Below are 26,002 nucleotides of genomic sequence, written 5' to 3'. Positions count from 1 at the left end.
ATGCAGAGTATTTCTTAAATGGTGAGAGATTGGGAAGTGTTGATGTCCAAAGATACCTGGGTGTCCTTGTTCATAAGTCACTGAAAGCTAACATGCAGATGCAGCAAGCAATTAGGAAGCCAGAAGGTATGTTAGCCTTTATTGCAAGGGGATTTGAGTACAGGAGTAAAGAAGTCTTGCTGCAATTGTACAGGGCCTTGGTAAGACCACACCTGGAGTATTGTGTACAGTTTTGGTCTCCTTACCTATGGAAGGATATACTTACCATAGAGAGAGTGCAATGAAGGTTCACCAGATTGATTCCTGGGATGGCAGGATTGTCGATCTGAGGAACGGGGCCTGTATTCACTGGAGTTTAGAAGAATGAGAAGTGATCTCGTTGAAATGTACAAAATTCTTATAGGGCTCAACAGAGTAGATGCAAGAAAGATGTTTCCCCTGGTTTTTTGAGGGGACATGGTCTCAACATAGGAAGCAGGCCATTTAGGACTGAGTTGAGGAGGAATTTCTTCACTCAGAGGGTGGTGAATCTTTGGAAATCACTACCCAGAAATGCTGTGGAGGCTCAGACATTGAGTATGTTCAAGACAGAGACGGATAGATTTCTAGGTACCAATGACATCAACAGACAAGGAGATAGTGCAGGAGAGGGTAGGCCAGCCATGACCTAGTTAAAGGGCGGAGCAGGCTCGAAGGGCAGAATGACCTACTCCTATGTTTCTACACATTAACCCATATGGAGACATCGCTTTTTGACCAGAGTAATGAGAACCATTTGCAAGAAGCCTCGAGCAGACACTTTGCCTCTCGTCTCCGCTACCCTCGACACTCTATAGAGAGCCTATTGCCTTGGCAGCATAGAAAGACTAACTGCATGTTCCCTTGTCAGCCAAGACCATTTACCCAGGAGGATGGAGGCTTGGAGTCACGAGTTGACTGCCCTCCACCAGCCGTGCACCTTGGAGGCATCCACATCCCTCCCTCCCTTCATCCCTGCCTCTGACTGCAGCCGATGGCAAATGACACAGAATGAATGGCAGCTCCACACCTTGCTGGGATCTCGAGGCTGAGAGACCCTTGAGTCGGAACAAACCTGCTGCCGTGTGGGCTTCACCATAGAGAGGAGAACACAAGCAAGCATCTTTGACACCCAGTTACCTGAAATTATTAGGGTATCCCTTTAGTCAGTCACATGTGCTGACCTTGAACTCCACCCACCCAAAAAGACCCTCCTCCCACTTTGAGGATTCACACGTCCAGAGCAACTGTGTTGTCAAGAACAGCCATGAGAAAATGGTGCATGTGACTTTTCAGATACCCTCCACCATTTTCTACCCTCCCCCCATCAGCATCGGCCCATCCAATATCACCATTCCTCTCCCCACTGTCACCCTCCACCACCTTCTACCCTCCCCTGTCATCCACCAACCCCGCCCCATCACCATAGACCAACCCAATATCACCATTCCTCTCCCCACTGTCACCCTCCACCACCTTCTACCCTCCCCTGTCACCCACCAACCTTCCCCTCACCATCACCACAGACCCAACATCACCATTTCTTTCCTCATAAGACAACCAGCTCAATCTGGTAAAATTCCTCTGAACCGCCTCCAATGCATTTACATCCTTCCTTAAATAAGGAGACCAAAACTGCACACAGTATTCGAGATGTGGTCTCACCAATGCCCTGTATAACTGAAGCATAACATCCTTACTTTTATGTTCAATTCCTCTCATAATAAAGGATAGTATTCCATTAGCCTTTTTAATTACTTGCTGTACCTACATACTAACTTTTTGTGACTCATGCAAAGGATCACTCGGCACCTCGCAATTCTGTAGCTATTCTCCGTTTAAGTAATAGTCTGTTTTTTTTTTATTCTTCCTGCCAAAGTGAACAACTTCACATTTTCCTAAATTATACTCCATCTGCCAGATTATTGCTCACTCACTCAATCTATCTATATCCGTCTGCAGCTGCCTTATGGCCGCTTCGCAACCTACTTTCCTACCTATCTTTGTGTCATCTGCAAATTTAGCTACCATGCCTTCACTCCCCTCATCTAAATCATTGATATAAATCGTAAAAAGTTGAGGCCCCACCACAGACCCCTGCAGGACTCCACTTGTCACATCCTGCCAATCAGAAAAAGACCCATTTATGTATATTCTCTGCTTTCTGCCAGCCAGCCAATCTTCTATCCATGCTAATATGTTACCCTCTACACAATGAGCTTTTAGTTGGACCAAGTTCCTAGTTGGACCAAGAACATACTGGTCAAGGAATACATTTGAGAAATTCCTTCCCCTCCTTTCCCTTTAACATTATCCCATGGACAGACATGATGTGCCAAATGGTCCTCTCTTATTTCATTTCCCATACGAAATGGAATGCGGAGTTATTGGGGTTGAAATTTGTTTTGTGACACTGCTGGCTGTTCAGCAGTAGAAAGATACTCACTAAAACATGGAACTATAGTGCATGGTGACCAGCTTTCATGGGTTCGTTCTCTCTCAACGTTGATTAGAGCTTACACATAAAAAAATGCATCAAGAAGCAGAAGCATTCTGGTGGATGCAAAGACATGACTTCAGATAGCAATGATTTTCTGAGAAGCAAAATAAGTCAGTGGAGTCTGACTGCAATAAGTCTAGGACAAAATACTACTGTTTAGGTGTGCGGAGTGTCCCAGTGGACTAAACCATTCAGGGTTCACTGCTAAGATGGTCCTGATAGAAATGCACATAGAGACATTAAGAAAGAACAGAATTTGAGTCAGCTGCGACCACGTCTATCTTGAATAGCCCAACAATCTCTGTCTGGACTCTCACATTAATATATAACTGCATGAGGTATCAGAGGGTTAGAACTATCACTGTATTACTGTATCCAACACAAGTCTCCTACATTAGCAAGATGAGACAACGGGAGTAAACAACAACATCCCCATCTCTGTTAGCTCCTCAAGCCCTAACAACCCGTCGTGAAATCTACCCTCCTCCAATTCTGGTTGCTTGTATATCCTGGACTAAGCCATCGGAGAACTCCTGGAGCAGCAGTTTTAGTTTCAGATTTCACATTTTGGAATGGATTTGAATGCTTCTTCAGTACGTTAACCTACTTCATTACCAGATGTTGCCAGTAGCTACAGATTTTATTTTGGAAGTACAAGAAAATATTTTCTCCGTAACACCCACCTGAAATTTGAAACTCTGGAAGAAAAAAAACCTGCAATGTTCAAAATTGTTCCAGTTTCTCTCCCATGGGTGTAAAAGATTAAGAACTGGGTATCATACATCATGTGTGTACATGACTCCAAAAACAGCCAAGAAAGATGTTTACATGGCAATAAGCAAAAACGTAAAAGAGGCATGGGGTTATTTTTAAAACGCTATTACATGATCAAACATTTTCATGTTTCACCAATGCAATCATTGTTATTGTATATTAAAGTCAGTTTTCCTCCCTACAGCAGACACATGAAAGATCCCTCTGTGCTGCCAAATCCCATAAGCCTTAAACCATTTTACTAAGTGTGCTTCAGATAATCTATTCTGATCATTAAATACATGTAAAGCAACAGAGCAGGCGAATCAGACAAACAGTTGACGTCGTTTTAACAGTATCCACCGGCATGAGATGGGGCTGATGGGTAGTGGATAAAGCAAGAAAACGTTCTTCAGGTTGGGCTCCACAAAACTGGTGCAAATACTAAACAGCACGAGGAGAAGGGAATGATGCTTAGTGACCTGGAATTTTTTTTTAAAAGCGAAGCTCGATACTGGTGGGAGAAAAGAGGCAATTTCAAATCTCCGGCTCACAGTTCAACACCACATTCAAAATTATATATTGCAAAGTTTCAAAGTTCCCCAAAAAGCTATCCTGACAGAAATCCAAACTGGAAGCAAATTGAGGATTTTCGAACAAGCTTGGGGGAATTTTCTCCTCAAAGTGAGGGAGGTCCGTGTGGAAGTTGTAACAGTTTCCATTTCAGGCGACAAGTCCATAAGACCACCATAAGACACAGGAGCAGAAATTAGGCCCTTCGGCCCATTGAGTCTGCTCCGCCATTCAATCATGGCTGATAAGTTTCTCAACCCCATTCTCCCGCCTTCTCCCCGTAACCTTTGATCCCCTTACCAATCAAGAACCACTAGAGTCACAAGAGTCACTATGAAGTACTCCCAGGACAGGTACAGCACGGGGTTAGATAGAGAGTAAAGCTCCCTCTACACTGTCCCCATCAAACGCTCCCAGGACAGGGACAACACGGGGTTAGATACAGAGTAAAGCTCGCTCTACACTGTCCCCATCAAACACTCCCAGTTCAGGTACAGCACGGGGTTAGATACAGAGCAAAGCTCCCTCTACACCGTCCCCATCAAACACTCCCAGGACAGGTACAGCACGGGGTTAGATACAGGGTAAAGCTCCCTCTACACCGTCCCCATCAAACACTCCCAGGACAGGTACAGCACGGGGTTAGATACAGAATAAAGATCCCTCTACACCGTCCCCATCAAACACTCCCAGGACAGGTACAGCACGGGGTTAGATACAGAGTAAAGCTCCCTCTACACCGTCCCCATCAAACACTCCCAGGACAGGTACAGCACGCGGTTAGATACAGAGTAAAGCTCCCTCTACACTGTCCCCATCAAACACTCCCAGGACAGGTACAGCATGGGGTTAGATACAGAGTAAAGCTCCCTCTACACTGTCCCAACAAACACTCCCAGGACAGATACAGCACGGGGTTAGATATAGAATAAAGCTCCCTCTACACTGTCCCCATCAAACACTCCCAGGACAGGTACAGCATGGGTCGAATGCAGAGTAAGATTCCTTCTACAGCATCTTGCCACACATTGTAAGTGTGCAGAGAGCGACTTGCAACATAAACAATATGATTCCAAAGATCAATGCAAATTTCCCAAGTTTGCAAATGGTACAAACTTGGAAGAGCAATGGAATTGGAGGAGACAGGTCAAAAATCACAGAAGTTGTACAAAATGTGTAATTTGACAGAACAATGGAGGGTGAAATTGAATACGTATGAAATATATATGAAATCGAATAGTACAAAGTATTGCACTTAGGAAGGAAAAATGGGCAACACACAAACTCCATGAAAGGTGTGCAAGTTGGCAATCTGAAAGAGACCTCAACACACAATGTGTGCAACCAATTCAGAGCAGCAATCAACAAGGCATAAAATTGTAACTGGAACGGAAAAAGTAACCTAGGATTGTAGCTTAAAATAAACTACAATCCAAGAAGGAAAAATGGGGTCAAACCAACAACAGCCAAAGTTAGGATTAATATCAGGAAATCCTTCCTCAAATAGAACGATGAACACATAAACCAGACTCCTAAATAAAGTACTGGAGGCAAAAAAAAGTATCATTTAGAATTAATTGCAGACTTCAGAATCTCTCAGGATAGGTGAATTAAAGTGACAAAGCGGTTTCTCTCACTCATAATTTTCTTGTGGTCTTATAAATAAATATTTTCATTCTTTTTATATATAAATGATAGCAGAAGTTGAGAAGGTTGTTTAAAAAAGTAAGTGGAATCACTGCCTTTATTAGTAAAGGAATAGAATACAAATCTTTAGAAAACACTAGTTAGGCCCCCGCTGGAGTATCGTGTTCAATTCTGAGCAGCACACTTTAGAATGTCAAGGTCTCGGACAGGGCGCAGAGATTATTTGCTCGAATGGCACCAGGGATGAGAGATGTTAGGTGGAGACACCAGAGAAGCTGAGGTTGTTCTCCTTAGAGCAGAGAAGTTTAAGAAGAAATGTAATCGAGCTGTTCAAAATCTCAAACAGTTTGAAACAGTAAACAAAGAGAAACTGTTTCAAGCGGCAGAATGGTCAGGGACCTCAGCACGCAGGTTTCAAGTCAGAGGCAAAGAACAAGAGGTGACATGAGGGAACAATGTTTTAAAAAAAACGCACCAAGTTATGATGATCTGGAATGCACTAACTGAAAGGGTGTTAGAAGTAGATTCAATAGTAGCATTCAAAAGAGAATTGGATAAATAATGGAAGGGGAGAAATTTACAGGGCTATGGCCAAAGAGCAGAGGATCAGGGCTAATTGGATAGCTCTTTCAAAGAGGTGGCACAGTTGGCCTCCTCCTGTGCTCTATCACTCTATGATTCTAGATGTCTCAAGGTTTGTTACCATATGATGAGCTGCTTGTGGCAGACCCATGTGAATTGAACATTGCTGTCTAAGAGGGACGAATCTTTTACCAGCAGCTGGACCTTATAAAGTAGATTATAACTGGATATCAAACCATCATAATGTTAGCATTATACAAAATCCTTCAATATTCATGGCAAAGAGGAAATGTCGCAGTATCCATAGGATGTTCGTAGATAAACAGGAAGCAAGTGGTTAGGGGTAATGGGTATTGCTTGGATTGGAGAAGGGTTGGAAGGGATGTACTCCAGGGAGCAGTGTTGGGTCTACTTTTGTTCTCATCAGACATATTTACTCAAAGGGTTGTTGGAGCATGGAATGCTTTGCCACAGGAAGTCGCTGAGGCAGAGAGCATTGCACCTTTCAAGAGATAATTTGAATTATTTGCAACAGAAAAATATACAAGGGCATAGGGCAGTGGGATTAATTTTGGTTGAATGTAGCCAAGAAGCAGCACACATATGACAAGATGAATGGCTTTCTTCTCGATTGTAAACCTCTACTTCAATGAAGAATGCAGAGAGGAGAAGCAAGATTTTAAATATTAAATAAAGAGTTCATTGAATTGGCCAATTAGCCAGCTGAGTATCTTGGGAATATGTTCACTGGTCAGATAAACAGCATATGAATTTATTTTAATACCAAGGCAGCTAATCCTCAAACAATTACCTTCAGTATCGTACAACAAGAATGAATACAAAAATCAAAACTGCAGCATTTTTCCAAGGTATCTCCAGAAAGATGCCGAATTAATTACACTGCATTCCTTGACTAGAACAGATAACATAAGCAATCCATTCAAGTCTTAATTACAGCCCAGACAAGAACAAACAAGGCATACGTTTTCTCTAAATTGTATTTTGCATTACTGTAAATCTTAGTACAAACCCATATTGCTATTCAATTTCCAGGTCAGATTAACAGCCATTCAAAACATAATTACTTTAGCCTCAAATAAGGACTTCCACATTTTTCTCCAAAAAGGTCAGGGATTAGAAATGAGAAGCAACCTTTTCCTCAAGACATTTCTTGAAATTCCACAGGGGTGTGTAACTCATTGTTTTAACTGCCAAGGGACTTCACTGGGACGTTTCATTTAAATCACCATAAAAGAAAGAATATTCTCCCTCCCTTTCCTCCCCTCATATTGAATTCACCCTTTGCAATCCCCGTATTGTTTCTTAACATACAACATTCTTTTCTGCAGTAAGTTATGGAGAAAATGCACACAAGAGAATGTGAGTGAGAATGAAACCAAGAGGGAGGGATGGTGGTGCATCCCATTTAAAGCAAGCCCACAATTAATGAGGTCAAGTTTTGAACTCCTATGAAGCACAGTGATCTGCTGAGACCACAGAGAGAAACTCTCAATATTTATAATAGAGCCTCAACTAATCATATCCCACTGCTCTTTTGATTTGCGCCAAAATACAACGAATGTCTTCAATATTTGAGAGCTTCATTCAGTACTGGCTCACTTTCCATTCTGTTGGACGAGGCACGCAAGTACCTAATTATCTGATACGATGTTCTCAATTTTAGTTTGCCCAAATTCTCAAGGCTAGCGCTACATAGCGGAAGGCCTCAATCCAACCCCCACGTTCCCCTCCTCACCTTATTTATCCCTGCAAATCCCACCATCAGAACAGCTATTCTACATGAAGGTTTTTGCCCTCATCAGATCTCCCGCCTCATGGCCCTGCCCACTCCCCAAACCCCCAGCTTCCTGATAAAAGCAAAATACTGCGGATGCTGGAAATCTGAAACAACAACAAAAATAGCTGGGAAAACTCAGCAGGTCTGACAGCATCTGTGGCGAGGAAGACAGAGTTAACGTTTCGAGTCCGGTATGGCTCATACGGACTCAAAATGATAACTCTGTCTTCCTCTCCACAGATGCTGTCAGACCTGCTGAGTTTTCCCAGCTGTTTTTGTTTTTGCCCCAGCATCCTGCCTGCGTTTCAAGTGCGAGGACACATTCGAATACCTCTGTGCGCTCAGCCATTGGTGATTTTTCTGATCAACGTGATAGTATCAATTGGAGTTTACAATACACCAGGCCAGATGTAGACACCCGAAAGTTATCATATAAAGGCACCTTTGTCCTACAACAATAAAAAAGCAGAAAGAATGCAAGGCATTCAAATGGCTGCCAAGTATTGGCTCTTTTTAAATTAAGCACAAGGAGCTTCAGAGCAAACCCTGGAATACATCACAATTTGGGACCATGGTTATTTGACTGAAAGTTACCAAGTACCCATGTGACATGGTCCAGTGTTTGCACACTGGTACTAGACACTAATTGGTAAGAAAATGAACACAAACAGGGCAAAATATGGTTTTAGTTGAGAGCACAAAAGATCTGTATTAATATAATGTATTAAACATATGGCAAATATAGGAACAGGAGCAGGCCTTCGAGTCTCTCAATCCTACTCCTCTGCCAGTTAATTAGATCATGCCTGATGCACACAAGGAATGTCGATCCAGCATCAGTGTGAATGGACAGTGATAACCCACTTTACCACCCAGTCCCAGAATGTGAAAGGACAGTGTGATAACCCACTGTACCACCCAGTCCCAGAGTGTGAAAGGACAGTGTGATAACCCACTGCACTACCCAGTCCCAGAGTGTGAAAGGACAGTGTGATAACCCACTGTACCACCCAGTCCCAGAGTGTGAATGGACAGTGTGATAACCCACTGCACTACCCAGTCCCAGAGTGTGAAAGGACAGTGTGATAACCCACTGTACCACCCAGTCCCAGAGTGTGAAAGGACAGTGTGATAACCCACTGTACCACCCAGTCCCAGAGTGTGAAAGGACAGTGTGATAACCCACTGTACCACCCAGTCCCAGAGTGTGAAAGGACAGTGTGATAACCCACTGTACCACCCAGTCCCAGAGTGTGAAAGGACAGTGTGATAACCCACTGTACCACCCATTCCCAGAGTGTGAAAGGACAGTGTGATAACCCACAGTACCCAGTCCCAGAATGTGAAAGGACAGTCTGATAACCCACTGTACCACCCAGTCCCAGAGTGTGAAAGGACAGTGTGATAACCCACTGTACCACCCAGTCCCAGTGTGTGAAAGGACAGTGCGATAACCCACTGTACCCAGTCCCAGAGTGTGAAAGGACAGTGTGATAACCCACTGTACCACCCAGTCCCAGAGTGTGAAAGGACAGTGTGATAACCCACTGTACCACCCAGTCCCAGAGTGTGAAAGGACAGTGTGATAACCCACTGTTCCACCCAGTCCCAGAGTGTGAAAGGACAGTGTGATAACCCACTGTACCCAGTCCCAGAGTGTGAAAGGACAGTGTGATAACCCACTGTACCACCCAGTCCCAGAGTGTGAAAGGACAGTGTGATAACCCACTGTACCCAGTCCCAGAGTGTGAAAGGACAGTGTGATAACTCGCTGTACCACCCAGTCGCAGCGTGAATGCAGAGTAATTATTTTGAAAGTAAATGAAAGATATAAATTTGCCTTGGCTCCAAATGTTAAAATTAAAATCCGAGCTTTGATCAATACGATTTCCAAAGCGATACTTGCTTTCCTTTCTGGATTAAGAATAATCAATGTTCACACCTGTTCTTTGGTCTCTACGCCTACTGTATCCAAGTCACAGCCCAAAACAATGTTCAAATATAACCTGACAACTAGTCAAGTAAGGGCGTGCGATAATATCTACCGCCGACTCATAAAAATAAACACAGCTTTTAAAAAGACATCATTGGTCAAACTTTACCTCACTCAGAAACCATGAGCTTAATCATGGCTGTACATGAAGCTCTTAATGTGTTCTTCAAATGACATAATATAGCATTCTTCATTAATAAACTATTAAACATTTGATTGACAAGTCAGCATGTGTCTAAAAAATGCAGTAGCAGTAAAAGCCTGCATTCTGCGAGCTTATACTTGTTTATTTTTCTAGGACATGGCAATCATTATTTAGCATAGCTTTTAGACTATTCATTTCCACTTTCCTTTAACAGATTACAGGTGTTATCAACAGAAACCCAGTTCCAACTCCTCTTTAGACCAGCAGCTCATTATGAAGAGCAATGGTTACGCTGGAAGTGAACTTTTCAGACCCTCAATATGGGTATCACTGTCGCCTTTGCACTTTTTAAATCATCACAGCTCTAAGTCATCTTCAAGGCTTGGGTCTGTCCTGTAGCCCATCTCCCTTGAGCATAAATAAAAACACTAGTTTTCTCTTTAAATTTCGTAAAGTCAGAGAAGAGATAAAAGACTTTTAAGGTAACTTTTTTTTAAAAAAAGTGCTATGCTTGAGGGGGATGACAATTGACTGTCTTGCAGAGGATATGCTAAATTACAATGCACTACTTATTACTATTTCACTCATTTCAGTCACCATGTCACAAAAACTTCAATTTCCAAAGGTGCAGGGTGTATTATTGACTAGTGTCAAATCTGCCTTCCCTATTACTACAGTAAAACTCGCATCATTAGTGGGAAGTGAGAGGACAATTGTGAAAGCCAGGGGTTGAAGGTGATTGATCTTTGTCTGTGTTACAGGAGCCAAGTGATGGTGAACTGAATCAACAATCTAAACCAAACGTTATACGATAATGGCAAAATCAAAAGGAGAGTCTGCAGAAGAAGTCTGCAAGATGGGAAACGCAGGCTTGTGAGACGGGTGCCCATATAAGATGAGGTTGGAGTATTCTTAGTCATTTAAGCTTGGATTTCTTGTGAGATTTTCAAAACTCATGCAACAGCAGCACAATACAAGTTGCTTCAAAACTGTGGTCAACTTGTGGGGTCTCTGTCCACACTGCACCCCCTCGTCTCATAAGCCTAGAAAGGAAACGGTTCTGAGGAGAATCACATCAATGCAAATAAAGCAGTAAAATGATATAGACAAAGTAAGTTCAGCTCATCCAAACAAGGTGAGCCAGGAAAGGACAACCAGGGGAAGGAAATGGAAGTTAGTAAAAAGCTAATTTTTAACATCAAGAGAACCCTTCTTTAAGCAAAAAACTCAGAAGATGAAATATTTGAAATAATCTGCCAAACAAGGTAGCAGTGACAAAAACATTAAGGCTAACCAAAATAATGTTAGGCCATAATCGAAGAGCTAATGCACCGAGGGATGAGTTTTGATTAGCTAAATGACCTCTCCTCGCCCCTGACTTAGATACGAGTAAAAGCAGGGATGCTCTGGCATTTCAGAATACAATGGCTTGAATTCTGCATTGGTAATAACGGTGAAGCTGTTCACGGGAGTGCCAGCAACTTCTGGAGTGTGCACACGAAAATCCTGAAGTTGCTATGGGCTATCCTATGTTGCTCCAGACAGTGTGGCTTCTAGTCACTCCACCATACACTCTGTCTTTTATGCTCGTGTTAGAGAACCCTGCAGAGATATGCTAGGGCCCGCATCATGAAGGAATTCTCCTGCCTTCCCAGTGAAATTCTCTCCCTCACCATTGCCAAGCAAAGTAAGTGGGAACTTTAGGGTGCCCTTCACCGCTTACTGCAAAATCAGAACCAATCAGTTAAGATTTTATCCTTGGCCATTCCTCTGAAAAATATGCTCCTTAATCACTTATTGAAATAATATGGTTAAGTTTAAAATACTTTCACACTGCAGTAGCCTGACTTCTTAATCAAGAACAGCAACTTTAATACATTCTTTGTTTAGACATTTAAATATCTTTGCTAAATCGGAGTCCAGCACGTGTCCATCATGCAGTCTTAGATTGTGGGGGAGGCTTGCAGGGAGAAAGGCAAGGACAAGAAACCAACAGTAGGTGCATCACATTTTACAATGTAGACATGGAAATACAGGTAGGGTAGCCTGGAGCAAATGGCTCATTGAAAAACTTTATCCTGGGCCTTCAGACAATACTGAAAACTGTACTTCTATAACTACAGTGATTCATGTATGGAGTTGGATGTGACAGAACAAACAGAACTATAAAGGAAACAATGATAACTGCAAGTAACAAAAAGTCTGATGGTGATCTGAAGTCTGCAGGAAATGCAGCTGTATGGCATGGTTTAAACAGGTCCGATATATCATAGGACATATCAGTTTGCGTGTCACAGTTGCTGGATATAAGTAATTATACAACAGAAACAGCCTCAAATCTTATTAGAGAAGCCAACACACTTCAAATGCATCAAACAGCAATGTAACCCCCAAGTAAGAGAGAAAGTGACATGGAGCCCAACCTTATAAACACTACACAGCTGACCAGTAAGTGGTCCACACACAAGTTACACAGAATGTATGGCATAGAAACAGGCCATGTTAGTGTTTACATTCTATATGAGACACTTTCTAACCCTCTTCATCTATTCCAATCATCAGATCCTTTGATTCCTTTCTTCCTTAAGTGCTTATCTAGCTTCTCCTAAAATGCATCCACACAATTTGCCTCATCCATTCCCTGTGGTGACAAGTCCCACATTCTCACCACTGTCTGAGTAAAGAAATGTCGCCAGAATTCCAGATTGGATTTGTTAATGACTATCTTATAACTGTCTTTAGAAAGATGTCAAGGACATGAAGAGTGCAGGAGAGATTTTCACTAAGATGATGTCAGTGACCAGGGACTTTATCTATCAGAACAGGCATCTTCACTAAAGTAAAGAAAGTGAAAATGAGTTAACTTATCACATATTTGCTGGACCATAAGACACACTTTTTTTCTGGGAAAAAAAAGCAATCTAAAATTGCCGTGCGTATTATGGTCTGTAGGTTATACCCAAATATTTCCTTTTAAAATCCTGGTGTATCTTATTGGCCGATGTGTTTTATAGTCCAGCAAATATGGCAATTTTTAATATCATTAATTGATTTGACATCCTTCATTTACATCTCAGTGTTGGCCACACGAGGTGCTGTGCCTTGTGCTTCAGTACACTTACACTTTTCCCAGATTTACCTTCAACCAATATCACATTATAAACAACTAACAAAATGTCAAGAATGATTTGAATGCACAACATGAGAAATTCAGTTTACCCCAATCCTTTTCATAATTTGATGCCTCTGAAATACAAGACAATAATCTTTTGATTTCACAACTTAAATGGCAAGCAAGATGAAAATGTTAAATTCTACGAGTGACCCATGACATATTGATTTATTCAACAAGAAAAACAAGTCTTTGAGGTTGTGGAGAACATAAACGTGGTCACCTTGGTTTAATTTCATATCTTCCACATATGTTCACAAAAACACCTCAACATAAGAGGGAAACAGAGTAACGTAGTAGGCTATGGTAGTCCAGTGATTATGGTATTAGATCAGCAACACAGAGGTAATGAGTTCCAAGCCCACCATGGCAAATGGTGACAATTAATTCAAGTAATAATCTGGAAAATTGCCCAGGTATGTCCTGTATACAAAAAGCAGGACAAATCCGACCCAGCCAATTACCACCCCATGACGACAAAAGCTAATATTCACTATTATCTAACTTATCTAACTTATCACCTACAAGTGACTCCAGTCCCACACAGCATAGCTGACTCTTAATGCTCAGCATGGCCAGTAAATTCTACCTTGCCAGTGTCACATGCATTCGCAAGAACACATTTTAAAAGCTCAAACACACAAAGGTACAGAAAAAGCTGAGGTTTCACAGCTTCCAGTATGTTCACAAAAACAACTCAAAAAGCAGTAACCACACGTTCACATCTTGCTTGCAAAAACTCTCATTTAATTTTGAGTGCGCGGCGAAACTTAAGAGGAAGCGGCACGCGGGCACGAAACTACGCCCGAGTGAGACGCAGGCCGGGCGAGGAGTTGGAAATTTGGTTCAAGTGGGAACTCGGGGCAGAGGGAGAAAGAGGTGCTCCTTTTACTACGTTTTTTTCAGCCTCCAGTAGTTGGTGAGTTTCCTTCCTTGGTGAGTGCAACTTTCTGTTACTTTATCTATGTAAATTATTAACTAATTGGCAGAAATGGCAGGGTTGGTGGTGTGTCATGACTGCAGCATGTGGGAATCTGTGGAATGCACTGCAATCCTGGACAACCATGCCTGTAGAAAGCGTCGCAGTTTAGGCAACTTTGGTTCTGGGTTGCTGAGCTGGAGTCTGAGTTGCAAACATTACAGGGCATCAGGGAGGGGGAGAGTTACGCGGACACTTTGTTCCAGGAGGCAATCACTCCCCTTAGGTTAGGCAAAAGTTTAGTGTAGGTCAATGGTCAGGGATAGGAGGATAGGACTGTGAGTCAGGCAGGTAAAGGGAACCAGCATGTAGTGATGGAGGAGCCTCAGCCCCTGACTTTGTCCAACAGGTACGAGGTGCTTGCTACCTGTGTGGATGAGAAGGACTGCAAGTTGGATGAGTGGACTGACCAAGGCACCATGGTGAAGAAGTGCGGGGAGTGAAGAGGAATGTGGTAGTGATAGGAGAGAGCATAGTCAGGGGGATAAATCTCGTTCACTGCAGCCACGACCAGGAGCTCCGATGGTTCTGTTGCCTGCCCGGTGCCATGGTTAAGGGCATCTCCTCACAGCTGGAGAGGAACTTGGAGTGGGAGGGGGAGGATCCAGTTGTCAGGGTCCACGTAGCAACCAACGACATAGGTAGAGCCAGGAATGACGTTCTGATAAGAACATGTGAGGAGCCAGGGACCAAATTAAAATGCAGAACATCAAAGGCAATAATTTCTGGACTGTTACCTGAGCTACGCCAATTGGTATAGGGTCAAGAAGATTAGAGAATTAAACGCATGGCTCAAGGAGTGGTGTGGCGAGAAGGGGTTTCGATTCATGCGGCACTGGTATCAGTACTCAGGGAAGAGTGAGCTATTCAGTTGGGATGGGCTCCACTTGAACCAGGCTGGGACCAGTGTCCTGGCCAATCATGAAACTCAGGCTGTGGACAGGGCTTTAAACTAGTGTGAAGGCTGGGTGGGGGAGGGCTCGGGTGAAAGGGGATTTAGAAATCCAAAGAAAAAGGTCAAGGCCTCAGAACAATATCGCATAAAAGCAAAAAACTGCGGATGCTGGAAATCCAAAACAAAAACAAAAATACCTGGAAAAACTCAGCAGGTCTGACAGGAGAGGAACACAATTAACATTTCGAGTCCGTATGACTCTTCATCAGAACAATATAGCAACTTGGGTAAAGACACGGGCAGAGAGTTTAACAAAAATTGTACACCGGCAATAAGGACATTGCAGGGAACAGAAATAAAAAATTGAACCTAAAGGTTCTTTATTTGAATGTGTGAAGCATCTGCAATAAGATAGATGAACGAGTGGCACAAATAGAGATAATCACTTCGATTTAATCACCATTACAGAGACATGGTTACAGGGTGATCAAGGGTGAGAAATAACTATTCCAGGCTACACAATATTTAGGAAAGACAGGCAGAAGAGCAAAGAAGGAGGGGTAGCCCTGATAGTAAAAGATGACGTAAGCACAATAACGAGAAAGGAACCGGCCTCAGAAGATCATGAAGTAGAATCAGTATGGGTGGAATTAGGAAAAGCAAGAGTCAGAAAACACTGGCGGGAGTAGTTTATAGGCAAGTAGTTTATAGGTAGTAGTTATAACATTGGGCAGAGCATTAAACAAGAAATTATTGGAGCTTGTGACAAAAGCAATGTAATAACTGTGCGGTCTTTATATATAGACTGAGATAATCAAATTGGTAAGAGTGGTCTAGAAGGTGAGTTTGTAGAATGTTTTTGTGACAGTTTCTTAAACCAATACATTGTGGAACTGACTAGGGGTAAAGCTATCTTAGATTTAGTATTGTGTAATGGACCAAAGTTAATTAGTAATGTCGTGGTATAAGGTCCTCTGGGAAATTGGATTCCAGGTTAAGTTTGAAAGTGACATATTCCAATCACAAACGAGAATCTTAAACTTAAACTTACACAGGTATGAGGGGAGAACCGGCTACCGTTAATTGGATAAATAGACTAAAAGGTGTGGAGGTGAATGAACAGCGGGAAACATTTAAAGAAACTCAAAATTTTCAACAAAAATAATTCCACTGCAAAACAAAACTGCAGCGAGAAAAACCCATCCATGGCTCACTCAGGTAATTAAGCACAGTATTTGATTCAAAGAACAGGCTTACAATGTTGCAAAAAAACAGTAGCACTTCTGAGGATTGGGAGTGCTTTGGAAGCCAGCAAAGGTTGCAAGAAGTTTTATAAGTACGTAAAGCGGAAGAGAGTAGCTAAAATAAATGTTGGCCCCTTAGAATCAGAGACAGAAGAAATTATCATGGGGAATGAGGAAATGGGAGAGGCATTGAACAAATATTCTCTGTCCTCACAGCAGGAGACAGCATTTCATACCAGAAATAGCTAGTGACCTAGGGACTAAAAAGAATGAGGAAACTAAGGAAATTTATATTGGCACGGATAAAGTATTGGGGAAACTTCACAGAATCTTTACAGTGCGGAAGGAGGCCATTTGGCCCATAGAGTCTGCACTGGCTCTCTAAAAAAAGACATTCTAACTAGCCCCACTCCCCTGCTTTCTCCCCGTAACCCTGCACATTCATTCTTTTCGGATAGCAATCCAATCCCTTTTGAATACCTGATTGAACCTGCCTCCACCACCCCCTCAGGAAGTTTGTTCCAGAATCCAACTGCCCACTCGCTGAAACATTTTTCCCTCACATCACTTTTATTCCTTCTGCCAATTATTTTGAATCTATGCCCTCTAGTTCTTGATGTGCCCTTGAGTGGGAACAGTTTCGCACTAACTTGAAGGACTAAAATCTGACAAATCCAGGTGCCTGAGTAGCTACATCTTAGGGTTCTAAAAGGGATAGCTGCAGTGCAGTTTTGGTCTCCATATTTAAGGAAGGATATACTTGTATTGGAGACGGTACAGCGAAGGTTCACTACATTGGTCCCTGGGATGAGAGGGTTGTCCTGTGATGAGAGGCTGAGTAAACTGGGCTTATATTGTCTGGAGTTTAGAAGAATGCGAGCCAATCTCACTGAAACCTACGAAATTCTGAGGGGGTTTGATAGGGTGGATGCTGAGAGGTTGTTTCTGATGGTCGGGGAATCTAAAACACAAGGCACAGTCTCAGGATAAGGGGCCAATCATTTAGGACTGAGAAAAAGAGAAATTTCTTCACTCAAAGGGTTATGGATCTTTGGAATTCTCTACCCCAGAGGGTTGTGGATGCTCCATCATTGAACATAATGCACCAACACCCCTTTACATTTCTAAGGCAGAGCTGCAGCCAACAGAGACAGAATGTCTGCAAAGGACAAAAGGGACCCGACTCCTCCATTAAACACCTCAAGATTCAAGACCTGGGAAAATACATCCTTTGTTCAACAGCCAGGAGAAGAAGTGGAAGGTATGTCATATGACCTCCCCCAAGCTGCTAGAGCCTGTAATATTGCCATGCAGAACTGAACCCAGACAGACAGTCTACCATTTTACTATCTAACAGGTACCAGCAGAAAGAGCTCTGTCCAGGTAAATTGCCTGGCCCTAATCTACAATGTGAACTACTAGAACATCGGAACTCCTGTATCTGTGCCTTCAAGACTAATTCATCCCTACATGCCTTCTTCCATCAGGGAAGTCCTCGCTTCAGGGAAGACAGGTCACCCTGCAACAGTTTCAGCCTGCTAACCTCTGGAGGAATACACTACTGGACTTTTGATTCTGGAGTCTGGACTCACATGAAACCATAACTCTTATTTTTATCATGGTTTTGCCCTGTACTCCTTTCTTACCCTTATTCCCCTTTTATTGTACAAGTGCAAAAGGGGCGGAAGTTGCAAAAATCCCTTCTCGCATTTTGTGTGTGTAAAATAAACCAACCCTCATCTTGAGTTTGCTGTGGGGTTATTAATAGAGGATTGGATTACTCCAAACTGAAGGTTTGGGGAAAACACGCCACCACTTACAAAGGTGCAAATCAGAAATCAAAAACACCTTTCTGTTTACGGACGGGTAGTGAGGGGAGAAATTTGGGCTGTTTAAATTAATTGCCCTCCTGCCTGTAATGGCTGGGTAGACAGATTTTTGGTCTCTCAGGGAATTAAGGGATATGGCGAGCGGGCAGGAAAATGGAGTTGAAGCCCAAGATCAGCCACGATCGTACTGAATGGTGGAACAGGCTTGACACAGGTGGAACAGGTATGGTCTACTCCTGCTCCTATTTCTTGTGCTCTTGTGTAACAAGGGACTGACCCTTCATAGATCAGCACATCAATGGTGGGACAGGATTTGGTTTTAACTGACGAGTACCTGTGCATTTAAAACAAGCCCCCAGGGTCATATCGATTAGTATCAGCAACGTGAGATATATGCAAGTTAATGGGAACAGGGAATAAGCTCAATACATGCCCCTCTCCCCAACACCATGCTGCTCCAGCAAGGGAGGTGGGCTCATGAAATGAAAAGCTGAAACACCTCTAAGTCATGTACTTCTCCAAAGCTGGCTCCACAAAAACTAACACTTTCAAAATTGAAGGTTTGAGTCTCTTATAAAATTAGATTGCATTTATTTGTCAGAGCTAAATATCAAGGCAGCTTCTCACAAGTTCCACATCTACTATTAAAGCCCTTATGAAAGACACACCACTTCTTTTCCTCACTGACAGACTTTCCTAGCACATTATGCCACAATATTTCCGGGTGCAAAGATAAACATTGTGAAGTATATTCTTGGAAAAGTCACTCACTGTTCCACAAACTTTAACATCGTGTAAACGGCCCCACTCGTCTTCATGGCTGTCGACCATCATGACAGTGTCATCCTCGTCCAGGCCCCATTCTACCTGAAGGTCAATCCGAACTTCTTCTCCAAGAGAGTGCATTCCAACTGCTGGGAACAATCCATCTGGAGACATGGCCATCACTACTGACCCCACCTACACAAATACAAAAAGTATTTCATACAGGTATGTATGTGAAATCAAATAATACCAATCCAACTTACAAACAGGAAAAAAGGTGCATTATTCCATGCTTAACTGGAGATCCATGGGATAGGAACAGGAGTAGGCCAGTCTCTTGTGACAGATCTGTCATTCAATCAAATCATGGCTGATCTGTACCCCAACTCCACTTATCCTCCTTGGATCCATATCCCCATTATGGATATTAGGGAAAGACAACAAAATCAGATGAGAGCTGTAGACAATTTTAACAAAACTTGTGGGACTTTGCATTCAAGGTACTTCAGTCCTTCCAATGCAATCCCTTTCAATAAAGGGCAGGCAATTGAAACAAGTTTGCCTACACAGTCCTTTAATTCAGCAACTGCATTTGCAAATAGCTACCCAACTGTATTTGCAGATTTTGCATTAATCTAGAGTTACTTCTTTCATGAGAAACTATGCAAAGTAGATTGTTCTTCATGTGGAGAACCACTTCTCTGTCATTTTTGCACTTCCACCTATGTTAACCATTTAAGAACACAGATGGCACAAGAACAACTGGAAGAAAGTCTATAGGTTGGGTTTGCAAACACATAATTCTGTACCTTAGCTTCAAAATGGTTAGGTTTTTTTTAACACAGCAGGTTAGATACAGAGTAAAGCTCCCTCTACAGTGTCCCCATCAAACACTCCCAGGACAGGTACAGCACAGGGTTAGATACAGAGTAAAGCTCCCTCTACACCGTCCCCATCAAACACTCCCAGGACAGGTACAGCACGGGGTTAGATACAGAGTAAAGTTCCCTCTTCACTGTCCCCATCAAACACTCCCAGGACAGGTACAGCACGGGGTTAGATACAGAGTAAAGCTCCCTCTACACTGTCCCCATCAAACACTCCCAGGACAGGTACAGCACGGGGTTAGATACAGAGTAAAGCTCCCTCTACACTGTCCCCATCAAACACTCCCAGGACAGGTACAGCACGGGGTTAGATACAGAGTAAGGTTCCCTCTTCACTGTCCCCATCAAACACTCCCAGGACAGGTACAGCACGGGGTTAGATACAGAGTAAAGCTCCCTCTACACCGTCCCCATCAAACACTCCCAGGACAGGTATAGCACCGTGTTAGATACAGAATGAACCTCGTTCTACACTGTCCCCATGAAACCCTCCCAAGACAGGTACAACATGGTGTTAGATACAGAATAAAACTCTAGCTATACTGTCGACATCAAACACTCCCAGGGCAGGTACAGAATGGGGTTAGATACAGAGTAAAATTGTTTCTACTTGATCAGGTCATTGCACCTCAACCCCAACCTCAAAAATATTCCTTATTTAAATAACATGAGATTTCTATTTTCAACACACCATTCCTCGGAGCTCCGAGTGGCTGTGTAGAAAACGCTCGATGTCACTCTGTCTTCCTTGCCCAAGACAGTCAAATAATACAACAGTAAAACAATAATACAAACAAATATATTACAGCCTCAAACACGCACAGTACCAGCAAGAAGGACAAAACCAGCTGAAAAATAATCAATTTTATACAAATGGAGTATTCTGATGGAAGAGCTGATCTCCGCTTTCTTTTCCAAAGTCACTTCATTTGAAAAATTCTTTCCCATCACTACTGCTGATTAGACTATCACTGGGAGTGTAGCAGTGAGGGCACTGAGGGCAACAGCAGCTGCTGTGTCTTACATTTCCGTTGCTGTTAAGTGAACTGCTTGACCATTTTTTCCAAACTGCATTTCCACAAATCCCACTAACACATCTCACAAATATATTTCACTTCAACCAGCTGCATATGCTGACATGGGACATGAGCTCACCTTTTGCTCTCTTGAACGTGACCGCAAGTGAACCCATATTTATGCTTAACATACCTTTCATATTCCAAGGTAACCTTTCACTGATGGTGGGTAGCTCGATATAAAGATCCCAACACCCACACGTCTCCTGCACGTTCTGGCACTATTGCTTTGGGAAACCAAAGCGCTCAGCCGTATTGCAATTGTAAAGTTCAGCAAACAGCATTTCACAGTCTTTTAGGACTGCAGGAAAAAGCTCATAATTGCAGCCAGCCACAATGCCCTGAACCCTGGGCAGAATCTTACGGCCCCATCGCAGTGGGAAGGGCTGGGGGCGGAAGATGCTGGGGGTAACTTAAAAGCCCACTGACTTCGGGAGGGGCCATGAAATTCCACCCATTAACTCTGGGACTAGCAGGCTGCCGCCCCATAGAGCACATCAGCTGCATCGCGAAGCCCATAGTTATCACTGCCGCTTTCTACTCCCTCACACCCACAGTTAACAGGAAACATAAAAGATATAGCACGATGTGCTGGCACCTGAAATTTCTCAGAAGGAATGTTTCAGTTTGCAATAACTTTGAGAAGGTACCACAGCAGAGATTATTGTGGAAAATAAAAGCTCATGGTGTAAGGGGCAGCGTATCAGCATGGATAGAAAATTAGCTGGCTGCCAGAAAACACAGTGTGCATAAATGGGTCATTTCTGATTGGCAGGATGTGACGAGTGGAGTCCCACAGGGGTCTGTGCTGGGCCCTCAACTTTTTACAATTTACATCAATGACTTAGATGAGGGGAGTGAAGACATGGTAACCAAATTTGCAGACAGCACAAAAATAGGTAGGAAAGTTTGTTGTCTATATTTGTCTGCAAACTCCATATAAGTTGAGTGGGTGGGCAAAAAATTTGGCAGATGGAGCATAATGCGGGGAAATGTTAAAGTTGTTCACTTTGGCAGGAAGAATAAAAAAGCAGAGTATTCCTTAAACAGAGAACGACGCAGAATTGCGAGGAGCAGAGGGATCTAGGTGTTCTAGTACATGAGTCACAAAAAGTTAATATGCAGGTACAGCAAGTAATTAAGAAGGCTAATGGAATACTATCCTTTATTACGAGAGGAATTGAATATAAAAGTAAGGATGTTATGCTTCAGTTATACAGGGCATTGGTGAGACCACATCTCGAATACTGTGTGCAGTTTTGGTCTCCTTATTTAAGGAAGGATGTAAATGTGTTGGAGGTGGTTCAGAGGAGGTTTACTAGATTAATACCTGGAATGAGTGGGTTGTCTTATGAGGAAAGGTTAGACAGTCTGGACTTGTTTCCACTGGAGTTTAGAAAAGTGAGGGGTGATTTGATTGAAGTATATAAGATCCTGAATGGTGCTGACAAGGTGGACGTGGAAAGGATGTTTCCTCTTGTGGGTGAGTCCAGAATTAGGGGGCACTGTTTTAAAATTAGGGGTCGCCCTTTTAGGACAGAGATGAGGGGAAATTTTTGCAGAGGTTTGTGTGACTTTGGAACTCTCTGCCTCCAAAGGCAGTGGAGGCGGGGTCATTGAATATTTTTAAGGCAGAGGTAGATAGATTCTTGTTAGGCCAGGGAATCAAAGGTTATCAGGGTTAGATGGGAAAGTGGAATTCGAAACACAAACAGATCAGCCAGGATCTTATTGAATGGCGGAGCAGGATCGAGGGGCAAAATGGCCTACTCATATTCTTATTTCTTATGTTCATATGTCGCTTCTTTCCATTGTGTTCCCAGACACAGGAGCAACAATTTGCACCATAACCGATGGCATGGAACCTTGGGCTCCAATGCTCATGGGTCAACACTCTTTGGCCCCTTGACTCACCCTCCTTTTGTACTGACTACATGGTGGGCTCTTGCATGATAACAAATATGCAGCATACTGTTAAGACTGCTTTCTTATTCGAATTCATTTTGCTTCTTTCAACATGGAGTGCACACAAATGCAACGGCAACAGTGCAAGATTAGATCTTTACCGAGGACAGGCCAAAAGAAGACCCGGAGACAGTCAACAGCAGGTAGAAGAACGAGTGAAAGCAGGGCCCGGAGACAGTCAGCAGCACCTAGAGCAGCAGCTGAAAAGAGGACCTGGAAGCACTAACCACCACCTAGAAGAGCGGGTGAAAATAGAACCCGGAGGCAATCAGCACTACCTAGAATATCGGGTGAAAGAGGATCAGGAGACCGAAACCACCATCTAGGAGAGCGAGGGGACCGAGAGACAGTAACCACCACCTAGAAGAGCTATTCAATTCAGTTCCGCCTGTAGCTCCAGAGCACAGCTATTGCGTTCTAAGAGAAATCAAATTGTGACACCGCAGGAAAATAGATAAATGCTTGGTTGGTGAATATTTTCCTTGTTTATTTTCCAAACTCATGTAATTTATTCATAATTTTAAGGTTTTATTAGCTGTAGTAAGGTTAACTAGCAGTAATAAAGGTTCTTGGGAGTAGCAGTGTTTATTAATTGTATTAATAAAGAGAAATAAATTAACTAACATATAATAAAGATGGCAGGGCAGTTAACGTATTGTGACTGCAGAATGTGGGTGCTCCTGGACACCAGTGTGCCCCAAGACAAACACCATCTGCAGCAAGTGTCTGCGGCTTGAGGAGCTTCAGCTCAGTCTTTGAGCTGGAGGCTGAGCTGCAGGCACTGATGCATCAGGGAGGGGGAATGTTACCTGGACACATTGTACTGGGAGGCGGTCATATTTATTAGGATAGGGGCATCTGATTTGGTCAGTGGTCAGGGACAGAAGAGTGTGACTGCGAGCGAGGCAGGTATGGGGACCCAGAAAGTAGAAGAGGAGCCTCAGCCCTTGCAATTGTTCAACAGGTTTGAAGTTCTTGTAGCCTGTATGGATGAGAGTGTGGGCTGCAGGGTGAATGAGCAAACTGACCATGGAACTGTGGTACAGGAAGCCATTCAAGTGTTGGGAAGCTAATAGGAATGTAGTGGTGGTCGGGGACAGTATAGTCAGGGGGACAGACACAGTTATCTACAGCCGAGAGTTGGAGTCCAGACAGCTCTGTTGTCTGCCCGGTGCCAGGGTTCAGGTCTTCTGCTCTGTGCTGGAGAGGGGCTTGCAGTGGGAGCGGGAGGATCCAGTAGTCGTGGTCCAGGTAGGTACCAATGACATCGATGGAAGTTCTGCTGAGGGATTATGAGCAGCTCAGGGATAAATTAAAAAGCAGAATCTCAAAGATAATAATCTCTGGATTATTACCTGAGCCACAAGCAAATTGACAGAGGGTAAATCAGATTAGAGTGTTAAATGTGTGCCTCAAAGATTGATGTGGGAGCTATGGATTTCGATACATGGGGCACTGCCACCAGTACTGGGCAAAGTGGGAGCTGTACTGTTGGGACATTCTTCACCTGAACGGTGCTGGGACGAGTGTTCTGGTGAGTCATATAACTAGGGCAGTAGAGAGGGCTTTTAACGAAATATTGGGGCGAGGGATCAAGTTTGGGAAGATGTGAAAAATTAAGAAGGCAGCAAGGTAGGAATAGGGAAACGATGATCTGAGCGTGGCAGGAGGGACAGAGTATACAAACCTCAGAGTGCACCAGCAGATAAGACTAGAGGTTACAAAAATAGTAAAAAAAACAGAACCGAAAGGCTCTGTGTCTGAATACATGTAGCATTTGTAACAAAACAGATGAATTGGCAGCACAAATAGAAATAAATATGTATGATCTAATAGTCATTACAGAAACATGGCTGCAGGATGACAAAGACTGGGACCTGAATCTTCAAGGGTATAAGACATTTAGGAAGGACAGGAAGCTAAGAAAAGGTGGAGGGGTAGCTTGGTTAACTAAGGGTGGCATTGGTATAATAGAGAGAGATGAGCTTAGTTTTGGAGATCAAGATGTAGAATCAGTTTGAACAGAAATGAGAAATAGTAAGGGTAAGAGGGCACTTGTGGGAGTGGTTTATAGGCCCCCTAACAGTAACCACACTGTAAGACAGGGTATACAAGAAGAAATATTGGCAGCTTGTGAGAAAGTTACAGCAATAATCATGGGTGATTTTAATCTACATAGAGATTGGACGAATCAGACTGGCAAAGGTAGCCTGGATGACGAGTTGAGAGAGTGTTTACGAGACAGTTTCTTACAACAGTACATTCTAACACCAACCAGAGAGCAGGCTATACTAGATCTGGTATTGAGCAAAGATATAGGATTGCTTAATGACGTCATAGAGAAGGATCCCCTAGGTAGCAGTGATCAGATGACTGAATTTCACATTCAGTTTGAGGAAGAGGGAAGTGGATCTAAGACTAGTGTTTTCAACTTATAGAAGGGCAATTATGAAGGCATGAAGACAGCTGACTAAGCGAACTGGGAAATTAGGTTAAGGGATAGGTCAGTAGAGATGCAGTGGTAAACGTTTAAGTGGATATTTCAGAATACCTAGAAAAGATACATTCCAGTGAGAAAGAAAGACTAAGGGAAGGACACACCATCTGTGGCTAAGGAAGTTAAAGATTGTATCAAATTGAAAGAAAAAGCATATAATTCCACAAAGAAGGGTGGCAGGTCAGAAGATTGGACAGAATATAAAGAATAACTAAAAGTTTAATAACGGGGGAGAAATTATAGTATGAGAGAAAGCTACTAGAAATATAAAAACAGATAGTAAGAGTTACTACAAGTATTTAAAAAGAAAAAATGTGAAGTGAGCTTTGGTCCTCAAGAGTGAGAATGAGAAATTAATAAGTGAAAATAAAGAAATGATGGATAACTTGAACAGAGATTTTGCACCTGTCTTCACTTAGGGATACAAATAACATCCTAGAAATAATTGTGAATCAGGAGGTGAAAGGGAGGGAGAAAATTTAAACAAATACAATCACCAGGGAAAGGATAGTAAGAAAACTATTAGAACTAAAAGCTGACAAGTCCCCAGGTCCTGATGGGCTTCATCTTAGAGGCTTAAAATAAGTGGCTGCTGAGATAGTAGATGCATTGGTTTTAATTTTCCAAAATTCCCTAGATTCTGGAAAGGTCCCATTAGATTAGATAATTGCAATGTGACTCCTC

General features: G+C 42.8%; 1 protein-coding gene across 3 annotated transcripts in view; it reads right to left on the bottom strand.

Moving 5' to 3' along the window:
- The window catches only part of LOC144672651 (SPRY domain-containing protein 3-like), a 275,765-nt gene that overhangs the window by 205,674 nt on the left and 44,089 nt on the right, over positions 1-26,002 (bottom strand). For all 3 annotated transcript variants that reach the window (XM_078534526.1, XM_078534528.1, XM_078534527.1), the window contains exon 6: positions 18,900-19,088. In XM_078534526.1, the coding sequence (XP_078390652.1) occupies positions 18,900-19,088 (189 nt within the window). The remainder of the gene's footprint in view (positions 1-18,899; positions 19,089-26,002) is intronic.

This window comes from Cetorhinus maximus, chromosome X (genome assembly GCF_964194155.1).
Source record: "Cetorhinus maximus chromosome X, sCetMax3.hap1.1, whole genome shotgun sequence".
Classification (NCBI taxonomy): domain Eukaryota; kingdom Metazoa; phylum Chordata; class Chondrichthyes; order Lamniformes; family Cetorhinidae; genus Cetorhinus; species Cetorhinus maximus.
Note: the sequence above shows the minus strand (reverse complement) of the source record. Positions and strands in the feature narration are given on the sequence as shown.